This window comes from Carassius gibelio, chromosome A8, assembly GCF_023724105.1.
Source record: "Carassius gibelio isolate Cgi1373 ecotype wild population from Czech Republic chromosome A8, carGib1.2-hapl.c, whole genome shotgun sequence".
NCBI lineage: Eukaryota > Metazoa > Chordata > Actinopteri > Cypriniformes > Cyprinidae > Carassius > Carassius gibelio.
Window position 1 is genome coordinate 26,326,366 of NC_068378.1, and position 24,422 is coordinate 26,350,787.

Sequence of the window (24,422 nt, forward strand, 5' to 3'; positions counted from 1 at the left end):
CTGAATCAACGGAGTCGCGAAAACGCTCCGAAGCACAGATCTGAATCAACCGAGTCGCGAACAGGCTCCGAAGCGCCGATCTGAATCAACCGAGTCGTGAAAAGGCTCCGAAGTGCCGAACTGAATCAACAGAGTCGCGAACAGGCTGCGGATCTGAATCAACCGAGTCGCCAACAGGCTCCGAAGTGCGGATCTGAATCAACGGAGTCGCGAACAGGCTCCGAAGTGCCGATCTGAATCAAAACAATCAACAATACATTCTAAAAAAGTTCTATTTTTTTTTAGAAAGAAATAATACATTTTACTGACCCCAAACTTTTGAATTCCAGTGTTTATTGTTGGAAAAGAACTTCTATTTTAAATAAATGCTCTTCTTTTTAACTTTTCATTCATCAAAGAATGCTGAAAGAAGTATACAGTTCAGCAGCACAACTCTGATAATAAATCATCATATAAGAATGATTTCTGAAGATCATGTGACACTGAAGACTGGAGGAATGATGCTGAAAATCAAAGAAATAAAATAGATTTTAATGTATATTAAAATAGAAAAATGTTGTTTTACTCCATAATAATATTTAACTTTTCCCCCTGTTTTTTTTATCAAATAAATGCAGTTTTGATGAGTATACTCCTGTAAAAAAAAAATATATAAAAAAATCATTCTGATCCCAAACTCTCTCTCTCTGTGTGTGTGTGTGTGTGTGTGTGTGTGTATAGCACTTACACACTAATCCCCAAAATAATAAAGATGTTAAATACTCACCTGAGGAGAAAATAATATTGCATCATAATGAAAGGATATGTAACGTACACTTTTCTGTAAACTAAGCCAAACATTTTTTCACTGATTTAGGGTAGAGTAAGAATATTTACTGTATTGCGCAAGTTAGTTCATACTTAGATATAATTTTATATGCAATATTACCTTTTCTTTTCATCATCATCTTTAAGAGTTCTGTTCAACTTTATTTCTTAGTTGATAAATCCATCCACAATTCATAAAACACAACACATGCAACTGAGGTACAAGAAGTATTGACATCCAGAAGTCATTGAAATCATTTAAAAATCAAAGCGACAGAAAAAAAAAAAGCCTCAGGTCAAATATTCATTTATCACCAATGAACTGTTTGACAAAAACTTCCTGCTCCGATGTCCAGATCTGAAAAATCCCGAACTGAATCAACGGAGTCGCGAAAATGCTACGAAATGCGGTACTGAATCAACGGAGTCGCGAACAGGCTCCAAAGTGCCAAACTGAATCAACGGAATCGCGAAAACGCTCCGAAGCACAGATCTGAATCAACCGAGTCGCGAACAGGCTCCGAAGTGCCGAATTGAATCAACCGAGTCGCGAACAGGCTCCGAAGTGCCGAACTGAATCAACAGAGACGCGAACAGGCTCCGAAGTGCCGAACTGAATCAACCGAGTCGCGAACAGGCTCCGAAGTGCCGAATTGAATCAACCGAGTCGCGAACAGGCTGAATTAAAATTAAATTTTATCTGAATTAAAAATAAATTACAAACAGACTCCGAAGTCCCGATCTGAATCAACGGAGTCGCGAAAACGCTACGAAGCATCATGTGACACTGAAGACTGGAGGAATGATGCTGAAAATCACAGAAATAAAATAGATTTTAATGTTTATTAAAATAGAAAAATTTTGTTTCACTCTATAATAATATTTAACTTTTCCCCCTGTTTTTTTATCAAATAAATGCAGTTTTGATGAGTATACTCCTGTAAAAAAATAAAATAAAATAAAATAATTCTGATCCCAAGCACTTTACACACTAATCCCCACAATAATAAAGATGTTAAATACTCATCTGAGGCGGAAATAATGTTGCATCATAATGAAAGGAGTGTAACGTACACTTTTCTGTAAACTGAGCCAAATATTTTTCATTGATTTAGGGTAGAGTGAGAATATTTACTGTATTGCGCAAATTAGTTCATACTAAGATATAATTTTATATGCAATATTACCTTTTCTTTTCATCATCATCTTTAAGAGTTCATGACCATTTCTGTTCAACTTTATTTCTCAGCTGATAAATCCATCCACAATTCATAAAACACAACACATGCAACTGAGGTACAAGAAGTATTGACATCCAAAAGTCATTGAAATCATTTAAAAATCAAATCGACAGGTTAAAAAAAAGCCTCAGGTCAAATATTCATTCATATTCACAATATTCATCAACTTCCTGCTCCGATGTCCAGATCTGAATTTTAAAAATTACAAACAGGCTCCGATGTCCTGATCTGATTCAACCGAGTCACGAACATGCTCCGAAATGCCGAACTGAATCAACCGAGTCGCGAACACGCTCCGGAAGTGCCGAACTGAATCAACCGAGTCGCGAACAAGCTCCGCAGAGCCGAACTGAATCAACCGAGTCACGAACATGCTCCGAAATGCCGAACTGAATCAACCGAGTCGCGAACACGCTCCGGAAGTGCCGAACTGAATCAACCGAGTCGCGAACAAGCTCCGCAGAGCCGAACTGAATCAACCGAGTCGCGAACAGTCTCCGAAGTGCCGAACTGAATCAACGGAGTCGCGAAAATGCTCCGAAGCGCCGAACTGAATCAACGGAGTTGCGAAAACGCTCCGAAGCGCCGATCTGAATCAACCGAGTCACGAACAGGCTCCGAAATGCAGATCTGAATCAACCAAGTCGCGAATAGGCTCCGAAGCGCCGAACTGAATCAACAGAGTCGCGAACAGGCTCCGAAGCGCCGTTCTGAATCAACCGAGTCGCGATCAGGCTCCAAAGCGCCGAACTGAATCAACAGAGTCGCCAACAGGCTCCCAAGTGCGGAACTGAATCAACCGAGTCACGAACAGGCTCCGAAGTGCGGATCTGAATCAACGGAGTCGCGAACACGCTCCGAAATGCCGAACTGAATCAACGGAGTCGCGAGCACGCTCCGAAGTGCTGATCTGAATCAACCAAGTCGCGAACATTCTCCGAAGTGCCGATCTGAATCAAAACAATCAACAATACATCCTAAAAGAGTTCTATTTTTTTTTTTTTTAGAAAGAAAGAATAAATTTTACTGACCCCAAACTTTTGAACTCTAGTGTTTATTGTTAGAAAAGACTTCTATTTTAAATAAATGCTCTTCTTTTTAACTTTTCATTCATCAAAGAATGCTGAAAGAAATATGACAGTTCACCAGCACAACTCTGATAATAAATCATCATGATAGAATGATTTCTGAAGATCATGTGACACTGAAGACTGGAGGAATGATGCTGAACATAAAAAAAACATAAAAAAATCATTCTGATCCCAAACTCTGTGTGTGTGTGTGTGTGTGTATTGCACTTACACACTAATCCCCCCAATAATAAAGATGTTAAATACTCATCTGAGGAGGAAATAATGTTGCATCATAATGAAAGGATGTGTAACGTACACTTTTCTGTAAACTTAGCCAAACATATTTCACTGATTTAGGGTAGAGTAAGAATATTTACTGTATTGCGCAAGTTAGTTCATACTTAAATATAATTCTATATGCAATATAACCTTTTCTTTTCATCATCATCTTTAAGAATTCATGATCATTTCTGTTCAACTTTATTTCTCAGTTGATAAATCCATCCACAATTCATAAAACACAACACATGCAACTGAGGTACAAGAAGTGTTGACATCCCAAAGTCATTGAAATCTTTTACAAATCAAATCGACAGGTTAAAAAAAAACCTCAGGTCAAATATTACTTTATCACCAATGAACTGTTTGACAAAAACGTCCTGCTCCGATGTCCAGATCTGAATTTTAATAATTACAAACAGGCTCCGAAGTCCCGATCTGAATCAACCGAGTTGCGAACAGGCTCCGAAATGCCGAACTGAATCAACGGACTCGCGAACACGCTCCGAAATGCCGAACTGAATCAACGGAGTCGCGAACACGCTCCGAGGTGCCGAACTGAATCAACGGAGTCACGAACACGCTCCGAAATGCCGAACTGAATCAATGGAGTCGCGAACAGGCTCCGAAGTGCCAAACTGAATCAACTGAGTCACGAAAACGCTGAATCAACCGAGTCGCGATCAGGCTCCGAAATGCCGAACTGAATCAACCGAGTCTCGAACAGCCTCCGAAGTGCCGAACTGAATCAACGGAGTCGCGAACACGCTGCGGAAGTGCCAAACTGAATCAACGGAGTCGCGAACAGGCTCCGAAGTGCCTATCTGAATCAAAACAATCAACAATACATCCTAAAAGAGTTCTATATTTTTTTTTTTGGAAAGAAAGAATAAATTTTACTGACCACAAACTTTTGAATTCTAGTTTTTATTGTTAGAATAGACTTCTATTTTAAATAAATTCTTTTCTTTTTAACTTTTCATTCATCAAAGAATCCTGAAAGAATATCACAGTTTCAGCAGCACAACTCTGATAATAAATCATCATATTAGAATGATTTCTGAAGATCATGTGACACTGAAGACTGGAGTAATGATGCTGAAAATCACAGAAATAAAATAGATTTTAATGTATATTTAAATAGAAAAATTTAGTTTTACTTCATTATAATATTTCACTTTTTTCCCCCTGTTCTTTTGATCAAATAAATCAAGTCAAGTCTGCTTTATTGTCAATTTCCACATGTACAGTACATACATACAGAGAATCGAAACTGCGTTACACTCAGATCCTGGTGCACACATAACATTAACAATAAAGCCTAAAAATCTAGATCAAATATAAAATGTAGATACAACTATACAATAAGGGAATGTAAAAAAATGGCATATAATAAAATTAAAAATAAAGTTAAATAAAGCAGCGCAAGGCAATTGACAGATAGAGTGCAAATTCAATGAAGTGAACATTAGTGCAGATAAAATATTTTTAGTGCAAAAAAATAAATAAACACTTTTTAATAATTGCAGTTTTGATGAGTAAACTCCTGTAAAAAAAAATATATATATATTGATAATCATTTTTTTTCATCAGAATATATCATTCTGATCCCAAACTCTTACCGATGCGCGCGTTTGTGTGTGTGTGTGTGTGTGTGTGTGTGAAGCACTTACACACTAATCCCCACAATAATAAAGATGTTAAACACTCACCAGAAAAAACAATGTTGCATCATAATGAAAGGATGTGTGACATACACTTTTCTGTAAACTGAGCCAAACATTTTTTCACTGATTTAGGGTAGAGTAAGAATATTTACTGTATTGCGCAAGTTAGTTCATACTTAGATATAATTTTATATGCAATATCACCTTTTATTTATGATTTCTGAAGATCATGTGACACTGAAGACTGGAGGAATGATGCTGAAAATCACAGAAATAAAATAGATTTTAATGTATATTAAAATAGAAAAATGTTGTTTTACTCTATAATAATATTTAACTTTTTCCCCTGTATTTTGGATCAAATAAATGCAGTTTTGATGAGTATACTCCTGTGAAAACAAAAAAAATAACATAAAAAAATAATTCTGATCCCAAGCACTTTACAGACTTCTATTTTAAATAAATGCTCTCCTTTAACTTTTAATCTCCTTTAACTGAGGTACAAGAAGTATTGACATCCAGAAGTCATTGAAATCATTTAAAAATCAAATCGACAGAAAAAAAAAAAAAAAAAAAAAAAAAGCCTCAGGTCAAATATTCATTTATCACCAATGAACTGTTTGACATAATCTTCCTGCTCCGATGTCCAGTTCTGAATTAAAAAGAAATTACAAACAGGCTCCGAAGTCCCGATCTGAATCAACGGAGTCGCGAAAACGCTCCGAAGCACAGATCTGAATCAACCGAGTCGCGAACAGGCTCCGAAGTGCCGAACTGAATCAACCGAGTCGCGAACTGAATCAACAGAGTCGCGAACAGGCTCCGAAGTGCCGAACTGAATCAACCGAGTCGCGAACAGGCTCCGAAATGCCGAACTGAATCAACCGAGTCTCGAACAGGCTCCGAAGCGCCGATCTGAATCAACCGAGTCGCGAACAGGCTCCAAAGCTCCGATCTGAATCAACCGTTTCGCGAACAGGCTCCGAAATGCTGAACTGAATCAACCGAGTCTCGAACAGGCTCCGAAGGGCCGAACTGAATCAACGGAGTCGCGAACACTCTCCAAACTTTTGAACTTTAGTGTTTATTGCTAGAACAGACTTCTATTTTAAATAAATGTTCTCCTTTAACTTTTCATTCATCAAAGAATGCTGTAAGAAGTATCACAGTTCAGCAGCACAACTCTGATAATAAATCATCATATTAGAATGATTTCTGAAGATCATGTGACACTGAAGACTGGAGGAATGATGCTGAAAATCACAGAAATAAAATAGATTTTAATGTTTATTAAAATAGAAAAATGTTGTTTTACTCTATAATAATATTTAACTTTTTCCCCTGTATTTTGGATCAAATAAATGCAGTTTTGATGAGTATACTCCTGTAAAAAAATGAAATAAAATAAAATAATTCTGATCCCAAGCACTTTACACACTAATCCCCACAATAATAAAGATGTTAAATACTCATCTGAGGCGGAAATAATGTTGCATCATAATGAAAGGAGTGTAACGTACACTTTTCTGTAAACTGAGCCAAACATTTTTCATTGATTTAGGGTAGAGTGAGAATATTTACTGTATTGCGCAAGTTAGTTCATACTAAGATATAATTTTATAGGCAATATTACCTTTTCTTTTCATCATCATCTTTAAGAGTCCATGACCATTTTTGTTCAACTTTATTTCTCAGCTGATAAATCCATCCACAATTCATAAAACACAACACATGCAACTGAGGTACAAGAAGTATTGACATCCAAAAGTCATTGAAATCTTTTACAAATCAAATCGACAGGTTAAAAAAAAAGCCTCAGGTCAAATATTCATCCATATTCACAATATTCATCAACTTCCTGCTCCGATGTCCAGGGGCCTGTTCTTCGTACGTCGCTTATTACATCCAAGATCAAATGACACATCCAAGATGATATCATCGTGCTTATCATGATCCGGCTAATTGGGTTCTTCGAACACACCTGTTGTGTATGATTAGTATCGCTGGATTGAGTTATCAGAGATAATTGCGCGTTCATGTGTTGTCTTAAAAGGGGATATGTATCGATACTCGAAACCATGATCAGCAGTGCAGCAATTGGCTGGTGGCAAGACGGCAATGTAATGATGTCATATAATTTAAAACGACACCAGACGAAAAACTTGACAAATTTCTGGACTTTTATAGGGAAACAGCCAAGCAAACAAAACTACATAAATGTTATAATAGATACATGACACAGATAACAGATACATGTTTTTATTTTATTAGAATTTTTTCATGATTCCCAATTATTTAGATTCGCAATTTATAATAGTTTTGCAGTCTTTACATTTTTATTTCAGTGTAGAAATTATCTATTCATTTCATTTTATATTTGGACAAATTTGTTACGTGACAGCATTAATGAAAGTTTCTTAAGGGTCAATATCATGTTATCTGCATCTCCTGCGCTCCATCAAGCCACTCTTATTATAGCAGTCATCACTCAAAATAATGCACGACTCTATCTGTATAGCGTGTGTGTAAGACTCTAATATAATTATGAAGTAATAATTTTATGACATAAATATTTCATTGAGTAAAACTAGCTGTGTCTATAGTAGGCTGTTATCGACTACACAGCATTTTTATAATATTTTTTAATTAATTTTTTCATGATTATTATTTTAAATTATTGTCCCTGTATCAGTACGATACTCTTGTAATAAAGTAGCGCTGGTAGCAGACATATTTTGAGTATCAGTTCTGGTTGAAAAGAAGCGATCTAATCCTGTTTACATGAAATAAACCTGCTCCCAAGCAGGTTTAAGCTTACGGACCTGTTGCTATGACAGCAGCTCCTGGATGAGCTTCGAAGAACCAAACGATCCAAGATCACGACAAATCGTCAACAATCAAATCCTGCTAACTGAGTTAGCGACGTACGAAGAACAGGCCCCAGATCTGAATTTTAAAAATTACAAACAGGCTCCGAAGTCCTGATCTGAATCAATGGAGTCGCGAACAGGCTCCGAAGTGCCGATCTGAATCAAAACAATCAACAATACATCCTAAAAGAGTTCTATTTTTTTTTAGAAAGAAAGAATAAATTTTACTGACCCCAAACTTTTGAACTCTAGTGTTTATTGTTAGAAAAACTTATATTTTAAATAAATGCTCTTCTTTTTAACTTTTCAATCATCAAAGAATGCTGAAAGAAGTATCACAGTTCAGCAGCACAACTCTGATAATAAATCATCATATAAGAATGATTTCTGAAGATCATGTGACACTGAAGACTGGAGGAATGATGCTGAAAATCACAGAAATAAAATAGATTTTAATGTATATTAAAATAGAAAAATGTTGTTTTACTCTATAATAATATTTAACTTTTCCCCCTGTATTTTTGATCAAATAAATGCAGTTTTGATGAGTATACTCCTGTAAAAAAAAAAAAAAAAACATGAAAAAATCATTCTGATCCCAAACTCTCTCTCTCTCTCTGTGTGTGTGTGTGTGTATAGCACTTACACACTAATCCCCAAAATAATAAAGATGTTAAATACTCACCTGAGGAGGAAATAATGTTGCATCATAATGAAAGGATGTGTAACATACACTTTTATGTAAACTGAGCCAAACATTTTTTCACTGATTTAGGGTAGAGTAAGAATATTTACTGTATTGCGCAAGTTAGTTCATACTTAGATATAATTTTATATGCAATATTACCTTTTCTTTTCATCATCGTCTTTAAGAGTTTATGATCATTTCTGTTCAACTTTATTTCTCAGTTGATAAATCCATCCACAATTCATAAAACACAACACATGCAACTGAGGTACAAGAAGTATTGACATCCAGAACTCATTGAAATCATTTAAAAATCAAATCGACAGGTTAAAAAAAAGCCTCAGGTCAAATATTCATTTATCACCAATTAACTGTTTGACAAAAACTTCCTGCTCCGATGTCCAGATCTGAATTTTTAAAAATTACAAACAGGCTCCGGAGTCCCGATCTGAATCAACCGAGTCGCGAACAGGCTAAGAATTAAGTGCGGATCTGAATCAACCGAGTTGCGAACAGGCGCCGAAGTGCCGATCTGAATCAAAACAATCGACAATACATCCTAATAGAGTTCTATTTTTTTTTTAGAAAGAAAGAATAAATTTTACTGACCCCAAACTTTTGAACTCTAGTGTTTATTGTTAGTAAAGACTTCTATTTTAAATAAATGCTCTTCTTTTTAACTTTTCATTCATCAAAGAATGCTGAAAGAAGTATCACAGTTCAGCAGCACAACTCTGATAATAGATTTTCATATTAGAATGATTTCTGAAGATCATGTGACACTGAAGACTGGAGGAATGATGCTGAAAATCACAAAAATAAAATAGATTTTAATGTATATTAAAATAGAAAAATTTTGTTTTACTCTATAATAATATTGAACTTTTTCCCCTGTATTTTTGATCAAATAAATGCAGTTTTGATAAGTATACTCCTGTAAAAAGAAAAAAAAAAATCATTTCTGATCCCAAACTCTGTGTGTGTGTGTGTGTGCATAGCACTTACACACTTATCCCCACAATAATAAAGATGTTAAATATTCATCTGAGGAGGAAATAATTTTGCATCATAATGAAAGGATGTGTATAATGAAAGTGCATAATGAAAGTACACTTTTCTGTAAAATGATTTTTCACTGATTTAGGGTAGGGTAAGAATATTTACTGTATTGCGCAAGTTAGTTCATACTTAGATATAATTTTATATGCAATATTACCTTTTCTTTTCATCATAATCTTTAAGAGTTCATGATCATTTCTGTTCAACTTTATTTCTCAGTTGATAAATCCATCCACAATTCATAAAACACAACACATGCAACTGAGGTACAAGAAGTGTTGACATCCAAAAGTCTTTGAAATCATTTAAAATCAAAATCAAATCGACAGGTAAAAAAAAAAGCCTCAGGTCAAATATTCATTTATCACCAATTAACTGTTTGACAAAAACTTCCTGCTCCGATGTCCAGATCTGAATTTTAAAAACTTACAAACAGACTCCGAAGTCCCGATCTGAATCAACGGAGTCGCGAAAAAACTCCGAAGTCCCGATCTGAATCAACGGAGTCGCGAACAGGCTCCGAAGTGCCGATCTGAAAACTTCGACTAACAAATGTAAAAAATAAATGCATTTTAATATAGTAAAAATAATTAAGATTGATCTTCTTCTATATTATATTCTATATTATATTAACAGCCTAACTTTTAAAGAGCAATGCACCATAATATCACATTTACACTATAAAAAAACACTATATTTCAGCCTATATTACTAACCTCTATGTAAAAAAACGTAGAATACCGTTCTTACCAAATTCATTGAACACGTTATTAAATCATAATTCGTTTTTAAACACTGACAGGAACTTTCAGATCTGATTTCAAAGTTACTGCGTTTATAAAAACGACTCTATGAAAGACTCAGATCACGTATCTAAAAATAAATCGCTATAGTAAAAGAGAAATAAGAAGAGGAGTGAAGTTTCCTACCGTTCTGCTTGTGTTTGGTCCTCACGCGCGTCTGACGCTCCGCGGCGCGTCTCCGCCCCTCACACGCGCGTTTACAGCGCTAAATTAATCATCTGTGCTCATTATTATAGATTCATTGTCAGCTTCAGGTATTTCATTTATTATTGTTCAATGATTTGTTTGAAACAAAAAAGGTTGTATTTCAGTGTCTCTGCAGAGGATTATAGAGCAACAGCGTCACCTGCTGTCGACACACGGTTATTGGTAGTGATGCTACAGTCAAAAATCAGTAATATATAGGCTAATATATAATAGATAATAATCAGTAACAAATATAATTCTCTTCTAACAATATTAATCTTTGATTTCACTTCTTATCAATTTAATACATTCTAAAAGAGTTCTATTTGTTTAGATAGAAAGAATACATTTTACTGACCCCAAACTTTTGAACTCTAATGTTTATTGTTAGAAAAGACTTCTATTTTAAATAAATGCTCTTCTTTTTGACTTTTCATTCATCAATGAATTCTGAAAGAAGTATCACAGTTTCAGCAGCACAACTCTGATAATAAATCATCATATTAGAATGATTTCTGAAGATCATGTGACACTGAAGACTGGAGGAATGATGCTGAAAATCACAGAAATAAAATAGATTTGAATGAATATTAAAATAGAAAAATGTTGTTTTACTTCATAACAATATTTAACCTTTTTTCCCTGTATTTTTGTCAAAAGCAGCACTGAGATATAGTAATACAAGCACCGATATTTTGCCAGAGTCACAATTTAAATGAATATCATTTATTATCTTAATGAGTGCTGTCTCTGTGCTGTGATGCGGTCGGAAACCAGATTGAAAAATGTCCAGGTATCCATTTGAGATTAAGTATTTGTTCAGCTGATTAAAAACAACCTTTTCTATAATTTTGCCTATAAAAGGAAGATTAGATATTGGTCTTAAATTGCTCAAAATGGTGTTATCAATTGTTCTTTTTCAGGAAGGGCTTAACAACTGCAGTGTTCAGGGAGTTTGGAAATGTCCCTGAAAGAAGTGATTCTAAAAGATCTGCTTCTAAGCAGTTGAAAAAAGATGTGGGAAGTGTGTCAAGATAAGCAGGTTGACAATTTTAGGTGCTGCACTATGTCTTCCAGAATTTTGCTATCAATTGCTTGAAAAATAGACATAGTATCTTTTTGATATTGTGGCCGAATCTGTCTGACCTCTGCCTTACTTGAGGATGTGCTAATCGCCTTCATGATATTGATGATCTTCTCAGAAAAGAAGGACGCAATTGCATTTGCTGTCTGAGAGCATTTCACTGGGAATCTGACTTGGGGGGTTTGTCAGTCTCTCAACAGTGGCAAAAAGAGCCTCCGACGCCTGACCTCGGGTGCCCGTTCAACTTCAACCAACTCACACAACTCCATCTTCAGCCAACGCCCAACAACCACGGGCTTCCCAAGACGTCACTTCAAGGACTACTGAACTTCCAGCCAATCAGCGACAACTTTTCACAGGAGACGCAAGTAACCTCCAGACTGTGACCTTTACTGGTGTATCTAATATAATTTTAACCTTATTGAGGAACTCAATGTGAGGGCTAACTACTTGATTGATGGTTGTTCATGTCTATGCAATTTAACGTATTGCTGTAAACTTGGGATTACATATTTCCATTCTCTTAAACTCATCTTTCCCTAACTTTCGACCTTCCTGCAACTTGTGTGAATGTGTGTGTGCGTGCGTTTATGTGTTAGATTAGTTTATATGTCTTAGATTTATCTAATAAAGCCTTGTTCATATTGAAAAGAGAAGTATCTTGTGTTTTGTGCTTACAAGTTAATGTCTTAAACTAACGATCTTGTTACTGTTCTAATTGATAGTGTTTTCACTATAGTTTGAATATTAATATCCAGTGCAGGTTTGATGTTAAACGGCTTGTTCAGTGAATCGCAGGGCGTCTCGATGATCAGCCGTGAAACAGTGATTCTGTTCAAATTCCCTTTAAATTATTAAATGATTCCCTTTGAGCTAAATTGACCTGTTTCCATTACACTATAATCACAAACTAAATTATATATATAATTATAAATATATATTGAATCAGCACACAAGTATTGAATTGGCAGATTAGCGTATCATCCCAGCCCTAGTTACTACATTCAAAACAATAAAACTCTCTTCAAGAGCGCACAATAACTGAGATTTAAAACTGTTAAAAGGCTCAAAATATTGCACAGATATAATATACAACATCAATATCTCATCCCTTGGTGTTTTGAACATTTCTATGAGTAATGCTATACGCTGTGTCATTTAAAAAAAAAAAAAAAGTATTTTACACACACACACACACATACGCACACTTTTGCACATCCTGTCATACCTGTGACTGGGTGTTTCTGCAATAGACTCATTTTGCAGCATTAAGGTTAACAATTAATCGATTAATTGATCGTTAATTTAAACAACGACATCCCTACACAGAAGTATAGAAATTCTAAAAAAAAAAATGCAAAAAACGACACTGATAACGGATTGGAATTACGGTCTCTTCTCATAAGCCCCTTTCACACTGCACGTCGGACCCGCAATATTCCCGTAACATTGCCTGGTCGCCTTCTGTGTGAAAGCAACCACGTCCCGGAATTGATTACCGAATCGAACCCGGGTCGGGGACATAGTAACATTGCGGTAATCGATCCGGAACGAGCGCTGTGTGAACAAAAGCCAGATCTAATTCCGTATCGAAGTGATGACGCGCGTTATCGCGCGACTCTTTTACCGGCTGTTTTGAAGGAAGATCAACATTCGCGACGAAAACACATGTGCAAACTGTAATGAAGCAGAGATCAGTTAGTTCCTCACTTTCCGCGCTGACGCAGAGATCGTTTGCTTGCTTCAGTGAAAGTATAACGTGCCAAGCGTTGTCGACTCGTACATTACACGTCACGCGCTGATGTCACGTGTCGTTACGGGATCTTCAGGGGTTGTGTGTGAAAGCACGCACATATACCGGGTCATCACTGGCAGTGTGAAAGTGCCAAATCTAGCGACCAGGGAACAATTACAGGAACACTTTACCGCTGTATTTGCCGGAATGGCAGTGTGAAAGGGGCTTTAGTGACAGCCAATCACATTAGTTTTCTGGTATTGCATGCACTCGATTGGCTTTCGTCTTGGCATTCTCTTCCCCTGATGATAAATATATGTGTTCATTTTAAAGCAATAAATAATACATTTAAACTACTAGGTGGTAACAAATATATTTCCTTATAAGGAACTCACTGAATCATTGACTCAACTGGTGGCAGTCAGGCCCTAAAAAAAGTGAACAATTTGTTTACTTTTTGTGAAACGAAAATATCAGATCAATTTGAGAATTAAACTAGCATTAAAAATATTTTTTTTTCATCAAAATAAATCATTAAGATCCCAAACTCTGACCAGTGTGTGTGTGTGTATAGCACTTACACACTAATCCCCACAATAATAAAGATGTTAAATACTCATCTGAGGAGGAAACAATGATGCATCATAATGAAAGGATGTGTAACGTACACTTTTCTGTAAACTGAGCCAAACATTTTCACTGGCTTAGGGTAGAGTAAGAATATTTACTGTATTGTATTAAGTTAGTTTATATTTAGATATAATTTTATATGCATGCAATATTACCTTTTCTTTTCATCATCATCTTTAAGAGTTTGTGATCATTTCTGTTCAACTTTATTTCTCAGTTGATAAATCCATCCACAATTCATAAAACAACACATGCAACTGAGGTACAAGAAGTATTGACATCCAAAAGTCATTGAAATCATTTAAAAATCAAATCGACAGGTTAAAAAAAGCCTCAGGTCAAATATTCATTTATCACCAATGAACTGTTTGACAAAAACTTCCTGCTCCAATGTCCAGATCTGAATTTTAAAAAATTACAAACAGGCTCCGAAGTGCCGAACTTAATCAACGGAGTCGCGAACACGCTCCGAAATGCCGAACTGAATCAAAGGAGTCGCGAAAACGCTCCGAAGCGCCAATCTGAATCAACCGAGTCGCGAACAGGCTCCGAAGCGCCAATCTGAATCAACCGAGTCGCGAACAGGCTCCGAAGCGCGATCTGAATCAACCGAGTCGCGAACAGGCTCCGAATCGCTGATCTGAATCAACCGAGTCGCGAACAGTCTCGAAGCGCTGATCTGAATCAACTGAGTCGCGAACAGGCTCCGAATCGCTGATCTGAATCAACCGAGTCGCGAACAGTCTCGAAGCGCTGATCTGAATCAACCGAGTCGCGAACAGGCTCCGAAGCGCCGATCTGAATAAACCGAGTCGTGAACAGGCTCCGAAGTGCCGAACTGAATCAACAGAGTCGCGAACAGGCTCCGAAGTGCGGATCTGAATCAACCGAGTCGCGAACAGGCTCCGAAGTGCCGAACTGAATCAACCGACTCGCGAACAGGCTCCGAAGTGCGGATCTGAATCAACCGAGTCGCGAACAGGCTCCGAAGTGCCGAACTGAATCAACCGACTTGCAAACAGGCTCCGAAGCAGTGATCTGAATCAACCGAGTCGCGATCAGGCTCCGAATTAAGTGCGGATCTGAATCAACCGAGTCGCGAACTGGCGCCGAAGTGCCGATCTGAAAACTTCGACTAACAAATGTAAAAAATAAATGCATTTTAATATAGTAAAAAAATTAAGATTGATCTTCTTCTATATTATATTCTATATTATATTAACAGCCTAACTTTTAAAGAGCAATGCACCATAATATCACATTTACACTATAAAAAAACACTATATTTCAGCCTATATTAGTTTTTGTTTTTTGTATTTATGTCTTTGCTATATTGCCATGTTGTTTTATTAGTTTTTTTTATTATAGTTAATTTAGTTTTAGATTTTGTTGTTGTACTTTGTAGTAAAATGAGAAACGCCGTCTTGACGGCTAGCTAAAATTACAAGTTTACTTTTTTATATATTTTATTGCAAGTACAATAAAAATGGTTTTAGTTAACTATATAAAAATACCAATAATCAAATCTTGAAGAAAGAAATTCCACAGGATCATTAAACAAATTCATCAAACAATTTAAATCTAAAGCTAACTGAAAGCAACAGCGAACATCTGCCATATACACGGGATCGTCTCAACCAGTGACAACAGTGCCAAATTCCGGAGAAAAAAACGAGGACTTGGCAACACTGCGAACGGTTTCTATTAGACAAGAGCACTTTTGTTCCTGTAGGAGGCGCTGAGCGGCTCACGAATACAATCATCCATTGAGTCGCATTCAAATATCAGAAAGCATTTTATCTTACTGGAAACATTTGTGCAGGGAATAGTATAATCGTTTTAATCTGTTAACTCTAAAGATCAATAGCTAACATCCAAATAAAAATCACAGAAAACTCCCTAACCAAAACCGACTGTGATTGGTCCAGCCTAGCAGCGCTGAGAAAAGTAACAGTTATCACCTGAGTTTACACCGTATCACGTTTGTCCTTGCTGCAGTAACTAATAATAATAATTTACACCTGAATAATGACACTTTAATTTATTTATTAATTTTAAAAACACTTAGTTATTTTAGAAAATATTCAGAAAATAATGTTTTCATAACTTCATAGGAGTGTTAGAAAAACGTTCTTAGAAAATGTTGCTAGCCGGAGAATCATAGGTTTCTTCTACAAAAAATCGTAAGTCACATTTGTATGATGAATCCCCCCAAAATAACTGCAAAAACAGGTATTACAGTCTTAGAAAATAATTTTACTAACTGTAAGTACCTCAGATTGTAACATATATAATATTTCGATTTTATACAATTGTTTATTTTTTTCAAAGAAATATGTAATCATTTTACTAACAATAAGTTTTTATACTTTATACTATTTTATAAAATTATATTATTTAAGGTAATCACTTTATTAAACAAATACAGTTTGAAATATAGAAACTTTGTATATTTTATACTATTATATATTATTTTATAAAATTGCATATTATACAATGTAGGCCTAAAAATGACTAATTGTAGCTCGTAAATTGTATATTTGATATATTTCATACTATTATACATATTTTTTATTGACACATATATATATATACAATGTATTCATTAATAGTTTAATAATAAAAGTTAATGATATATAAAATATATTTTTTAATTATATATCATGTAATCACTTTACTAACTGTAAATACAGTTTGGAATATAATATTTTATATATAGTCACTTTATAACTATAAACAGAGTGTGTAATGATGAGCTGTTCTGTTGTTGGTCTAGAGCTGTGCTGGAATCTGACACATTCATGTGCATTATTATCACTAGTGTGTTAACTGACTAGTGCTGCAGGGCTAGTTAGTGCTCAGACTCAGTACGTGATGGGTCTCTCTGTTCTGACTGTGGTTTGTTTCTCTTTAGGCCTCACAGCAGCTGCTCCTCCGTCCGAGCTGAAGCACAGCGGCTGTATTAAAGTGAACCGGTGTAAATGTCTGATGCGGGACGGGTCAGGCCTCATCGATCTGGCCTCAGTGGCGGACGAGGATGGGTTCATCCAGAGACTCAAACCCCTGCCATCAGCGGTGGGAAACACAGACGTGCTGCTGTCCTTCAGCCCGTGTCTGCCCTTCTCACAGCCCGAGGACTTCAGCATCAGCGACTGCACCGATGTGGCTGCTTGTGTCAATATACGGTCAGTTCATCACATGCCTAGTGATAATATACTGGATATAAGCTTATAAATCATCTGTCTTTGGGATGAAACATGATGTTATATGTGACCATGGACCACAAAACCAGTCAGAAGTCAAGTCAATTTCTTTAAAGCTGAATATATAATCTTTCCACTGATGTATGTGTAGCATATACACAGGGTATGCGTGTTAAATATAGCTATAGATTGTTAATTAATAATTGGATTACAAAAGATAAAGTTCGTCTGAGGGAGGTGTTGAAAAAGCAAATAATAACACAGAGACAGATAATTTAGATTTTGTGTTGGTACCATGTATTAAGTGAAAACAAAGACAAACAATAACAACAATACCCAAAATTATTTCAAATCTGCAGAGAAGTTCAGTAGTTCACAGAGGGTAAACAACAACTTGTAACTCAGAAAAACTGGAGAGTACTCAATTTAAAGACAATTCACAACACAGTATAGGACTATATTCTTTGCTCATAAAAGATGAACACCATGTCCAAATAATGTGAACGGTCCGTGAGATGCAATTAGTCCATGAGCCAGAACCGTGTGTGTGTGTGTGTGTGTGTGTGTGTGTGTGTGTAATGAGAGTGAGGGAGTGAGCAAAGCTGCACAACCTCCTACCGAACCCACAGGTGGCGATGATGTTGTTGAGGCAGGTTCTGTTCCAGGTAATAATTGCTCGCCATCAACTGGCCGCACCTGGCCTGTATTAATTAAACAGGACCAATGGTTTAATCACTACTCATAATATAAATTTACCTACTAGCTAGTTTTATATTCTATATTTGTGTACACCATAGTATTCAAAATACTGCACCAGAGATAGTCACAATTGTATAAAACAATACAATACACAATAACACAATTGTATAAAAGATACTCAAAATGCATGGAAACAACCACCCATAAATAATGGAATTATTTCCTACATAACACTCGATTCAATACAATTGATAATCCTATCTTTCAGTATATAAATCATTTAAATACTTAAAACCATAGCTTTGAAAAAAAGTGCTAGGTTTACATTAAAATTTATAAACCCCAATAGAACTCCATAGGGATGGATACAATACAATGAGATGGCTTCATGCTGTAAGCATTAAGCTAGCAGAACCCGTCATTATAATAAGGATGCCAATAAAGTTGTCAGTGCCATAATAACATGCTAGCGGACACAACAACAAACAGACTCACCAATTCCTACAGATATTCGACGCACCGCGGCACTAGTCGGCTTCTAAAGACGACGGCGGTTGACACTACAAATACAGGATCGCATGCTAAAATTAAACTAGCATTTAAGATGGAAATAAGCGGAAAAGCATTGTTTGTATAGAGACATACCGAATGCAACTGTTCCGGTGGCTTCCCCTTCACACTACTGGTTGGGGAAACTCACCGCAGCTTGTAAAAACATGCTTGCATGCTATGATTGGTTGAAAGCATTCACTGAACCTACCATGTGACTCCTGCACGATGAATGAAGGGTGTGTTCAGGTGACTGGGAAAATAGAACCATATAATTTTACTATTTATATTTTACTTTAATTTTATTAATTAATTTTACTATTATTCTCTATTTATATTTACCCTGGGTTACATATGGTTTGTTAGGATCGGACAATATATGGCTGAGATGCAACTATTTGAAAATCTGGAATCTGAGGGTGCAACAAAATCTAAATATTGAGAAAATAACCTTTATTATTGTTATCCAAATGAATTTCTTAGCAATGCATATTAGTAATTTAAAAATGAAGTTTTTATATATTTACGGTAGGAAGTTTACTAAATATCTTCATGGAACATCATCTTTACTTAATATCCTAATGATTTTTGGCATAAAAGAAAAATCTATCATTTTGACCCATATAATGTATTTTTGGCTATGCTACAAATATACTCCAGAGACTTGCGACTGCTTTTGTGCTCCTGAGTCACATATATGTTTCTGTAGGATTCATCAGGACGACAGGGTCATCAATCAGTACGTGAACTATGGCAGACATGAAGGCAATAGATTCAGCTATAATGAATCAAAGAAAACTCTCACGGTGTCTTACTCCGGTAAGTAACTGTTTCAAGCATGTCTTTAATTATTCACTTAACTTAAAGGCTTTTATTTAGTGTCTCATCAACAGTACAATGATCTTCTAAACTAGTCTTGTAAATTGAAAAATAAAAGTAAATGCTCTTTTAAATGAAATGTACATTAATTAGTTTCAAAGGAATTAACATGTGTATATATATATATATATATATATATATATATATATATATAACTATAATATATATGTTTTTACATTTTATTTAATATTAAGTTATTTATCAATTTAAAATTAATTAAAATTTTGTCTTTTAGATCATGTCTGTAGTTTTGAGCTCATCTATATGCCACTTAAAGTAAAAAAAAGGACAACAAATACTTTATGCATTAAAAATGTACAGCAGTTAAATTGGATATTATTTAATATTTTCAGATTTTAAATTTTTTTTTTATTTATGTCTATGGTATAGTGCCATGTTGTTTTTATTAGTTTTATTTATTATAGTTAATTTAGTTTTTCATTTTGTTGTTATATTTTGTAGTAAAATGAGAAATGCAGTCTTGACAGCTAACTAAAATAACAAGTTTATTTATTTATTTTTTATTCCAAGTAAAAAAAAAATCCTGCTAACAATACCAGAAAGCAAATCTTGAACACTACAGAAATTTCTCAGGATCATTAAAACATTTCAGAGAACAGAGAACATCTGCCATATTTTTTGACCTCTGTGACCTCTGTCTCTCTATCAGTGTTTCCTGACAGCGAGCCTCAAACTGTGGTTCATTACCAGTGCAGCCCGAATCACTCCATCACTCACAGCCAGAGCTTCAGTGCAGACGGACCCCTGCAGATTTGGGTGGAGAGTCCCTGTGTGTGTCCGAACGCATGTGAGCTGGTGGACGTGGGCCCTGGGACCATCTTCCTCATCATCCTCTGCCTCAGTGGGACCGCTTACTTCATCATAGGTCATTCTGCATCTGTCAGATGAGCTTGTAGTGCAGCTGGAGTTCAGTAGAGGGCATTACAACCACATCAACAACCCCAAACTGATCATAATTACGATTTATCCCAAAATTTCAGCTGTGTAGTCAGCATGTAAAAACATTATACCTTGACTAGGAGCGTTTCTAGTCTTTCCTAAGTAGGACGAAAGGCCCCCATCCAAATTATTCCCATTAACTTTTATGATACAGTTTTGGGTAGGCTATATGGATATCTTTCCCTGTACAAAATGTGTTGCTCGTTCACAAGCTGCATGCATCGAGCAATAAACAGTATCTTCATCACGGATGCACGAACGATTTTGATTCATCAGTGAACTTTAAAAATACAAACCTGACTCCAAAAAAAGTTGGGACACTGTAAAAATTGTGAATAAAAAAGAGAATGCAATGATGTGGAAGTTTCAAATGTCAAGATTTTATTCAGAATACAACATAGATGACATATCAAATGTTATAACTGAGAAAATTTATAATTTTAAGGGAAGAATAAGTTGATTTTAAATTTCATGGCATCAACACATCTAAAGAAAGTTGGGACAAGACCATGTTTACCACTGTGTGGCATCTCCTCTTCTTTTTATAACAGTCTGCAAACGTCTGGGGACTGAGGAGACAAGCTGCTCAAGTTTAGGAATAGAAATATTGTCCCATTCTTGTCTAATACAGGCTTCTAGTTGCTCAACTGTCTTTGGTCTTCTTTGTCGCATTTTCCTCTATTGGTGAAAGATCTGGACTGCAGGCTGGTCATTTCAGCACCCGGATCCTTCTTCTTCGCAGACACAATGTTGTAATTGATGCGGTATGTGGTCTGGCTTTGTTATGATGGAAAATGCAAGGTCTTCTCTGAAAGAGATGGGGTCTGGATGGTTTTCCGGCCTTGATCCTTACACATAGAGATTGTTCCAGATTCTCTGAATCTTTGGATGATATTATGCACTGTAGATGATGATAACTTCAAACTCTTTGCAATTTTTCTCTGAGAAACTCCTTTCTGATATTGCTGCACTATTTTTGCCGCAGCATTTGGGGAATTTGTGATCCGAAACGTGGATCTTTCGAGGTGGAAAGCAGTTCGGAATGGAAATATTCCTATTTTATTTGTTAACAACATACTTTTCGTACCTTAATTTCAGTAAATGTTATGCAGTGTCATTTGATTTGGATGGGAACTTCAGATTATGAATCATTTCAGTCAGTTCGGGAGTTCAGATCGTGATTCCTTTGAGTCAGTTTCGGAGTTCAAAGCGGGTTTGCAAATCATTTGAGTCAGTTTGGGGTTCGCGAATCATTTGAGTCAGTTCAGGGATCGCGAATCATTTGAATCAGTTCGAGAGTTCGGAGCGGCTTCGCAAATCATTTGTCAGATCGGGAGTTCGGAGCGGGATCACGAATCATTTGAGTCAGTTCGGGGATCGCAAATCATTTGAATCAGTTCGGGAGTTCGGAGCGGCTTCGCGGATCATTTGAATCAGTTCGAAAGTTCGGAGCGGGTTCGCGAATCATTTGAGTCAGTTAAGCGGGATCGCGAATCATTTGAGTCAGTTTGGGAGTTCGATACGGGATCACGAATCATTTGAATCAGTTCGGCAGTTCGTAGCGGTATCGCGAATCATTTGAGTCAGTTTGAGGATCGCGAATCATTTGAGTCAGTTCGGGAGTTCGGAGCGGGTTTTCGCGAATCATTTGAATCAATTCGAGAGTTCGGAGCGGGTTTGCGAATCATTTGAGTCAGTTCGGGAGTTCAAAGAGGGTTCACGAATCATTTCAGTTTGGGGATCGCGAATCATTTGAATCAGTTCGGGAGTTCGTAGCGGGTTCGCGAATCATTTGAGTCAGTTCGAGAGTTCAAAGAGGGTTCACGAATCATTTGAGTCAGTTTGGGGATCGCGAATCATTTGAATCAGTTCGGGAGTTCGGTGTGGGTACATCTTTGTGTAGGCTACTGTTGACTTAAACACTCAACTTAAACACTCTCTGTACTGTCAGGTATTTTGTCTTCTTCTGAGGGTGGATTGACAAAAAAAAAGGAAAAAAAAAATCTCCAGGATGTGACTATCTGATTGGGGCATTTAAAAGTAATTTAAAGTGGAGCTGGAGTGAGTGTCTTTCTCTGCTCTTGGTCTAAGCTCAACCTGAATAAACAAATTATGAAATGGAAAAAACAAAAACAAAAAAAACAAAGGTTTTATTCCAAGATAGCATGGAATAAATTATATAATATGCTGTTATAACAGCATTATACAATCTATTCCATGCTGTTTAAAAATTAATTTATTACTTAATAATCTTAATTAATGCAGTAATTAATCTTACTGCACAAATAATAATACCACATCTAAATGAAAATACACCATTACAAATGTAACTTCTGTATTCAAAATCTTCAAAGTTTGTAAGCATTAACTTTAACGTCACCAACATTTTTAAAAGTAAAAGCACAATTTATTTCTTAATATTAGCTATACTGCATGTGGCATTTTATAGCTAAAATGTTGAAGTTTAGCTGTTTTAACTACTGTAATCATTAAAAATGTAGCAACCTGAATATCACTTCCTAACATAATCCCTAGCAAGTAACTCTTTCTCCTCTCGTGTTCCATACTTACTATAAGTCACACTTTTTTTTCATAGTTTGGCTGGTCCTGCAACTTATAGTCAGGTGCAACTTATTTATCCAAATTAATTTGACATGAACAAAGAGAAATGAACCGAGAGAAAACATTACCGTCTACAGCCGCGAGAGGGCGCTCTATGCTGCTCAGTGCTCCTGTAGTATACCACTGAAAAAAATAGAGCGCCCTCTCGCGGCTGTAGACGGTAATGTTTTCTCTTGGTTCTTGGTTCTAAATCAATGCGACTTACAATCCAGTGCGATTTATATGTTTTTTTTCCTCATCATAACATATTTTTGGACTGATGCGACTTATACTAAGGTGCAACTTATAGTCTGAATGAGGTGATGACTGCGTACCTGGTGGGTGGTGGGTCTCCAGATCACACAGATGGCCAGTCCACCCCTATTCTCTGTCCATCTTGACATCTGAGAGACGCTGCCACTCTGAGAGGCTCTTTTTATACCCAATCATGTTGCCAATTGACTTAATAAGTTGCAAATTGCTCCTCCAGCTGTTCCTTATATGTACATTTAACTTTTCCGGTCTCTTATTGCTACCTTTCCTAACTTTTTTGGAATGTGTAGCTCTCATGAAATCCAAAATGAGCCAATATTTGGCATGACATTTCAAAATATCATGCCAATTCAAAATACGAACTTGCATTTCAAAAACAAGAGGATATTTTTATATTATCACTGCCCCTTAACCTGTAATGCATAAATGTAATGTAAAAAAATAAAAAATAAAAAAAAATAAAAACTGCATTTCGAGCTGTAAAGAATTCAAAGGAAAAATTAAAAAATTGCGAGATAAATTCACAAACAAATCTTGCAATAAACACCGTTTTGATCGCTAACACAAGAATCATATAAAACATATTTGCCTATGGATTGTAATGATCAGATGTCCTCATATCCTCTCTTGTGTCTGTAGGATCATGTGCACTTCGGCCGTTCAGGACTAGTAATGGTGTTCAGATTGCTCCAGAAGACAGTGTTTGGTGTATGATCTGCTATCAGCTCAGCGAGCGGCCAGACGACGGCAGGCGGAAGAGGAACTACTCGCTGACCGACACGCTGTGAACATTATACATCAGCCTTTAGTTCATAAACTCCAAATGCATATGTTACGAAACCCAGGCTTAAATAAACACTCCCCAGTACAACTCATGCTTGTTTAAATAGAAATCGCCAAGATTTACTGATGGCTTTATAAAAGTATGTCACACACAGGACGCTTTACTCACAAATTGATTGAATAAAGCAAATCGTATGAATAAATGACTCAGCTACTCTCTCTTAGTGGCTTGCTGCCACCTACTGGTAATTTTTAGATTTTTAGAGGAAATTTAAATGAAAAGCTAATAACTAGTTAAATCATATTAAGGTAAAATTTAAATAAATCTAATGTGCAACAAACCTTCGTAATGA

General features: G+C 36.1%; 1 protein-coding gene and 2 long non-coding RNA genes across 3 annotated transcripts; 2 read left to right on the plus strand and 1 right to left on the minus strand.

The window, feature by feature from the left end:
• Positions 1-764: 764 nt before the first annotated feature.
• LOC128019039 (uncharacterized) lies at positions 765-9,038 on the plus strand. Its single transcript, XR_008185045.1, has 2 exons — positions 765-1,026; positions 8,894-9,038. It is a non-coding gene; the product is annotated as an uncharacterized LOC128019039 (long non-coding RNA).
• Positions 9,039-16,827: 7,789 nt separating this feature from the next.
• LOC128019041 (uncharacterized) lies at positions 16,828-24,321 on the plus strand. The gene is made up of 4 exons (XM_052604997.1): positions 16,828-17,307; positions 19,283-19,392; positions 20,123-20,338; positions 23,926-24,321. Exons 1-4 carry the CDS (start codon positions 16,997-16,999, stop codon positions 24,072-24,074), a joined length of 786 nt encoding a protein of 261 aa, XP_052460957.1. The 5' UTR covers positions 16,828-16,996; the 3' UTR covers positions 24,075-24,321.
• On the minus strand, positions 17,329-18,909 carry LOC128019042 (uncharacterized). The gene is made up of 3 exons (XR_008185046.1): positions 18,670-18,909; positions 18,520-18,584; positions 17,329-18,026 (listed from the first exon to the last, which is right to left on the minus strand). It is a non-coding gene; the product is annotated as an uncharacterized LOC128019042 (long non-coding RNA).
• Positions 24,322-24,422: the final 101 nt, after the last annotated feature.

Bases quoted from the DNA above. Each gene is read 5' to 3' on its own strand.
- LOC128019041 (XM_052604997.1), top strand. From the start codon at position 16,997: ATGGGTCTCTCTGTTCTGACTGTGGTTTGTTTCTCTTTAGGCCTCACA. The intron at 19,393-20,122 runs GTAAGTAACTGT...TCTCTCTATCAG, and splicing joins TCTCACGGTGTCTTACTCCG to TGTTTCCTGACAGCGAGCCT. The intron at 20,339-23,925 runs GTCATTCTGCAT...TTGTGTCTGTAG, and splicing joins GACCGCTTACTTCATCATAG to GATCATGTGCACTTCGGCCG.